The following is a 6,267-nucleotide window of genomic DNA, read 5'->3' as shown; positions in this document are numbered from 1 at the left end:
TCTGATGAGGCAATGAGCGGATGTTCTTTCCCAGACATGAAAGACCCTGATACGTTCAGCAAGAAGCCTGTCTGAATAAGTAGGTTTGGTGTTGGTTTTAATTGCCTATTTTAATATTAAGGAAAATTATACCTAAACTGAATTACATTTTAGATGGAATTAAATAATTAAACAGAAAACAATAGGTTAATGAAATGTGTCCTCTGAATGATCTCATCATTATCGTTATTGTTCTGGAAATAAAAAACTGCAATTTATTATTTATGGAATATGTTCTTTTCACAGAAAGAGGATCGTCTCCGAGGCTAAATCCATTTTTCTAGTCCTTTAGCTAAAATGTTGTCAGCATGTGTTGTGTATAGTATGTGTGTATATATGTGTTCTGTGTGTAAATAGGTATTATGTGTGTATATATGTATTCTGTGTGTATATATGTATTCTGTGTAAAAAGAAAAGGAATGCATGTGATTGAAATGCAAGAATGAAGTGACTAAATAGCGCTCATAGTTGACTATTTTTTTCATGAGGAATTAGCTAAACCATATTTTAAGCCAGTATTTTAAGTCAATATCAATATAATGTCCTAAAACCTGTGATCAAATTCAAGCCCTGTTTCAACAAAACCGCGTTACTGTGCTCTAAAGCCTATGAAGGTGTTTATTACGGATAAACACAAGTTTCACACATACAGTTGAAAATAAAGCTATTTTATTGTCAAAGCATTCAACGTGATTAGATAAACTATCCAGTATTAAATTTCAGCAAAAGGAAGAAACACTGAAACTATTCCCCACTGACACAAAATATTACACTTTGTATTTAAAACAAAAAAGGTATTTACATTGTACTGTATAGTCTGAATCTTAAATTAAATTAATATCTATGTAATATTACATGCACTCTGAAATGTAGTCTGACAATATTCAAACTTGTGTCAATAGTCAATTGTAGAAGTGAGAAAAATGTAATTGTAAACCATGAAGTGTAACTACATTTTTATTCATTTTCTATATCTGTATTTATATAATATAAAATACAACTTACTGTACATTTACACATATGCATATCTTCCCTTATTTCCCAATTTTAAGTGCTTCATATGATAAATAGATTCATTTTCAAAGTCAAAATGTAATTTGCATACACCCAAACATATTAGGAAAAGTAATGGACCAAAAACAAAAAACAAACAAAAGTAATTGTCCTTGTTGTTGAAAGTGAAAACAAGTGCACAGGTTTAAGTGGCTTATCCCAGTCTGTTAAAGTCAATAACCTCCATGTCTGACACAGGAACTGCAAAACCTCGCTCCTCCTCCTCCCTCCTCCTCGCTCCTCCTCGCTCCTCCTCGCTCTGCGGGAGTCAGTTATGGGAGGTCATGTGACGCGACAGGTGATGTCTCTCCCGGAACGACTCGTTGCAGATGGGACACTTGAGTTTCTCCTCGCGCCGCCGCTTGACCATGGGCTCCATGGCGTACTCCTTCTTGTGATGGGACCTCATGTGGTAGACCAGGTCGGAGGTCATGCGGAAGGAGGCGTTGCACTTGGCGCACCAGTTCTGCGCCGGCAGGCAGAGCGAGGTGAAGGAGGGGGGCAGCAGGGTCAGCGCCGAGGGCATCTGCAGCTGGATCGGCCCCGAGCTCTTGGGCCAGAAGGCGGTGTAGAGGAACGGGCTCTGCTTGGCCATGCCGCCCGGCACCGGGCAGTTGGCGCCCAGCTCGGCGCTCTGCAGCTTGGCGGCCAGGTGGTCGGCCTGGTACAGTCTGCTGGAGGAGATGGTGTCGCCCACGGCCGGGTGGCAGTCCAGCAGCTTGGGCGGCATGACGAGGGACGAGGGGAGCTGGGAGAAGGACGAGCGCGACGGCTGGCTGAAGGCGCTCTTCCTCGGCTCGCCGCCCTGCTGGCTGACGGAGGTGAAGGCGCTGCCCATCGGCGAGGCCTCCATGCGCGACTGAGGGGGCTGGGTCTCCGACAGCACCTGCCTGATGTTGAGGTGCTTCTCGGCGGGGCTGCCGCTCGGCCGACCTCCGTCCTTGTTCTCGGCGTTGGAGCTCTGGAGGTTCTTGGCGCCGCCGTGCTGCTTGAGGCCTGACGGAAGCTTCTTGACCTCGGTGAAGGCGCTTCGCTTGCCCACGCCCGGTTCCGCCGGCCCCGGCGGTGAGAAGGCCCCGCGGTTCTCCTCCAGGCCGTAGGCCCCCCGGTAGTTCTGCGCCGAGCTCGCCAGCTCCTCCTTGGACTTGGACTGAGGCATGCTGGGCCCTCGGGAGCCCTCCCTCTCCTCCACCTCGGAGAACTTCCTCTTGCCGGAGCTCTCGCTGCGGATCTCCGCCTCCCTGTCGCTGGGCGGGCTGGTCCGGTTGTTCTCCAGGTCCCGGGCCAGGTTGTGAAAGTCCGTGGAGGGTTTGCTGGCGCTGTCCGGCGGGGCGGGGAAGCCCTCGGACCGGCCCAGTCTGGGGCTGACCCTGGTCGGGGTCGTGTTGGAGCGCTCGCTGCCGCTGTCCTTACCGGACTCCTCGTCGGCGCCCGTCATGCTCTGTAATCTCTTTGTGCAGCGGAACCTGAGGTGGGCCAGGTAGGGGAACTCAAACTGGAAGCACTGGTTGCAGTCAGGGCAGGAGTGAGGGGACGGACCTGTGAAGGAGGAGGGAAAGTGGATCAGTCCTGATTCAAGATGGGCGACAATAGATATTATTTTCATAGCAATTTCAATTAAATTGTTAAAATGTTATCAATTCAGTGGCAAACTTAACTTAATTGAATATAAGATGTTATTAGTGAAATATTTTGAATACAGTGTAGGCCTATATTGGGTCTGCTTTAATTGTAGGCCTAGGTGGAGATAATTCTACATTTTAAGTTTGAAATCTCAAACTTAACAGTGGGCGTCAAACATTTAATTTGCAAAGAAAATAAATATTGATTTTCTTTTCCCAGGCCTAGGTGGGCTAGCCTACCCACCCTTGGTTTTGGCAGGCGCTCTACTGGAGCTCAGAAGCAGCAGCTCGACCAGGTCCTTCCCGTACCACACCAGCAGCTCCTCGTCCTTCTCAATCCTCCGCAGAGACCGGTAGAACAGCTGGCCGCTCTTCACGTAGGCCTCGAGGTTCTGCTCGTCCCGGTCCCGGGCGGACTGCACCAGCCGCAGCCACATCAGACCCTCGGAAGTGCTGTTGGTCGCCGAGGTGTCCACCTGCGCGTCACCGGGCAGCAGCAAAGCGCACAGCCGTCAGACCAGACGCCACGGAACTAGGGCGCCTCGTCGGCTCATTCATTTAACTCGTTAAACATTGGTTATTCAAGCCGTTAAGCACTGATTCTACATGATTTGCCGTTGTGTTGGCTGTGTTTATCTTTATTCAGGTGGTTGGGTTTTCGGCCACGGATCCAAAGTCATAAAACATTTTGTCTTCTTCCATTGTTGGTCTTAGAACAATAATTCAGGAGCCAAATGGCAGATATTTTAATTCAGCGGATGATGCAATAAAATAGTAGACAAATGAAATGGAAGACAAATGAAAAAATATGCTGTCCTAACTTTGTAAGATCGGGTTCACTTACCCTGAATATGTAAGGCGCAGTTCGCTTGTCCGTTGATTTGAGGGCTATGAAGGCGATGCTGTCGTACAACGACGTGTGGCTCAATACACAAGGCCCAAAAATGGCATTTTCTGGAATGTCACATGTGGTGTAGACGCTTGTGAAAATATCCGTTAAGCACTGCTGCACAGCCTTGGCGTCGCCGTCCCACACAGGTTTTTGGGAGCTTGATTCCTCCATCGTTGTCTATGAAAATAGAGAGAGGGAGAGGGAGAGAGAGAGAGAGGGAGAGAGAGAGAGATTTAATAAATAGCTAACAAATGGTCTTGGTGAAGTGAAATAAATCACTGCTCCACTAGAGGTTGGCTAAGCCAGCTGTCAAGGGCGGTCAAGTGAGGCTTCTGTTGCGAGGCGTTTAATTAATTGATGTCCATAATAAGTATTAATATCATGATGTTCATTTTCACAGGTCATTCCAGTGGTATTGGAATTATTGTTCTATTCATATTGCCTATGTATGCGTATTATTATAGAGATTATTATTACTAGTATTGAATAACAACAGCAACAACAACAACAACAACAACAACAATAATAATAATAATAATAATAATAATAATAATCATGATAATAATAATACTATAATAACACGTATTGCGTATTATTATTATTATTCGGCTACTATTGTTATTATTGTTGTTGTTGTGATAATTATTTGAATTTCTGGGGAGGATAGGCTACTCGAAAACATAACAGAGACATTGTTTATTTTATATTACGGTTTGGCTGGATTGCACACCGATCAGCAGGCCAATGTTGGTCCATGAAAACACATACAAATACAAATAGCCTACAAACAAATTTATACAAATTATATGGCCTAGCCTACTTTTAGCATAGGCTATAGGCTTAATGAACTATAATTCGTTCCAATCAGTAGGCTATTGATTTAGTTTTTATTGAAGGTTTAGGTTAGTGGCTAACTGACACTGTGAACAACTGCACTAAATGTGTGATTTTGAAGTCCCGCCTATCATTTACAGCAAATACACATTAGCAATACGCACTGGTAAGGTCCGTGCTAAATCGAATGAGCATATCGAATGGATTTCAAGTGGACCGACTGTCAAAGTCACCGATTTCATGTCAGCTAACCTTCCGCTCCTTCTACAGGGGGGACGTATGTCCCCTCATTAGCATAATCCACTCCGTCCCTGGGAGACCGTCATTAAGGCGGCACGCGGGGTTAATGATGTCTTCCTCTTCCTCTGAATGTGTGTTTACCGTTCAAGACATGTGGTCCAGCAGCCTTACAGGCCTGAACGTGAACTCAAGATCTATAAATCTATACACCAACTAAGCCTATCAATATGTCAATATGGCACGACTATAGGCTAGTAGACTTGATTGCATGTTTTTCCTGAAATGCCCCCCCCTCCCTGTTGCTGTTTATGAGTCTTTTGTTATGGACTGTAAATGTGTAAATGTCCTTTGATCTTGCATGACATGCAAATAACTGTAATAAATAATAATTTGTTGTTATAATATTGGCATATTTACTTTAAACAGGCCTGGAGTCTTTATTAGCCTACACTCCGGGCTGTTCGTGTGAGTCAGAGTAGGCTATATCATTTGTTTTGCATTCATGTATCTATTGTAGGCTATATGAGGACAGTGGCTATTAGCCTGGTGCAACATAAAATGCAAATCAACCAGACTCCCCCAGTAATCCGCACATTTCCATTCTTGAAATGTGTATGTCCAAAAAAAGTAAGTAACTTTTCTCTTCAGACGCATAGAAATGGTTCATATGGATACGTAGCCTAGGCTTGCCTCTAGTATCCACTTTCACAGAAATGAAAAACCATTTTAAAAAGCCTTCTGCTTTCAGAAAATTGGGCATTTTTCGCCCCATCCCCTGTATGGCCAGTTCTTTTGTGACTTAAAGGCTCGCTTTCTCACAGGGGAAAACGACACAAAAGGGCCAATGAATATGCATCTTTAGTAGCCTAAATGAGAGAACAGAATAGAGCCCATCCATAAAATGTATGAGGCAAACCCATTCAACTCTCAGCCCATCACGGGTTGTGTTCTACTCGCATCCGGAGCCCTTGTCCGTCTGAAAGTGTCCTAAATTAGGATTTGAGTTGAATTGCCGTTTGTCTGAGCGCACTAACATCTGTGAGCTCCGTGCCCACACTATCCGTTTCAGCGGCTGCACGTTGGTGCTTTATCGAGATGCCACACGTTTACAAACACCAATTTCTCGCAGGCTAAACAGTTAAAACGTTGGCCTATTGGTTATACGTACCTTTTAGATGATAAAAAATAATAATAATCCACAAAGTGATGCCAGATATCAATATGTCGCCAACAGCCTGGTGAGACGCGTCCTCCTGTGTCCGCGTCCAGCAGGCTACATCCCCCAGCGCCGCTGTGAGAGTGACCGTGCTGCTGTGGATATGAGACCCGTCGCAGAGTGCGGGGAGAGGGAGGCGAGGCGTGCAGATGGGGGCGCGGTGCACTGGCTGACTGGCACACAGACACACACTTTTTGTTTGCAGCACATAATCTGCCCAATGAGGCGTGTCACTCTCCGTCCCCTCCCTTTAACTCTTCCCTGGCCGGCTGTCATTGCATGCGATTTATAGACATGCTATAGTGAAGCAGCCTACCTTGTGAGTGTCCTTTATTGTAGGCTGCTTATTTCCCGGTTACTCGAGCAGGATT

General features: G+C 45.6%; 1 protein-coding gene across 1 annotated transcript; it reads right to left on the bottom strand.

The window, feature by feature from the left end:
* Window positions 1-1,360: 1,360 nt before the first annotated feature.
* Window positions 1,361-3,777, bottom strand: prdm8b (PR domain containing 8b; the record flags this gene model as incomplete). The annotated part of the gene is made up of 3 exons (XM_084439531.1): window positions 1,361-2,631; window positions 2,959-3,190; window positions 3,559-3,777. 3 exons carry the CDS (start codon window positions 3,775-3,777, stop codon window positions 1,361-1,363), a joined length of 1,722 nt encoding a protein of 573 aa, XP_084295657.1.
* Between the last annotated feature and the right edge of the window lie 2,490 nt (window positions 3,778-6,267).

This window comes from Borostomias antarcticus, assembly GCF_949987555.1.
Source record: "Borostomias antarcticus genome assembly, chromosome: 6".
Taxonomy (NCBI): Eukaryota; Metazoa; Chordata; class Actinopteri; order Stomiiformes; family Stomiidae; genus Borostomias; species Borostomias antarcticus.
Note: the sequence above shows the minus strand (reverse complement) of the source record. Positions and strands in the feature narration are given on the sequence as shown.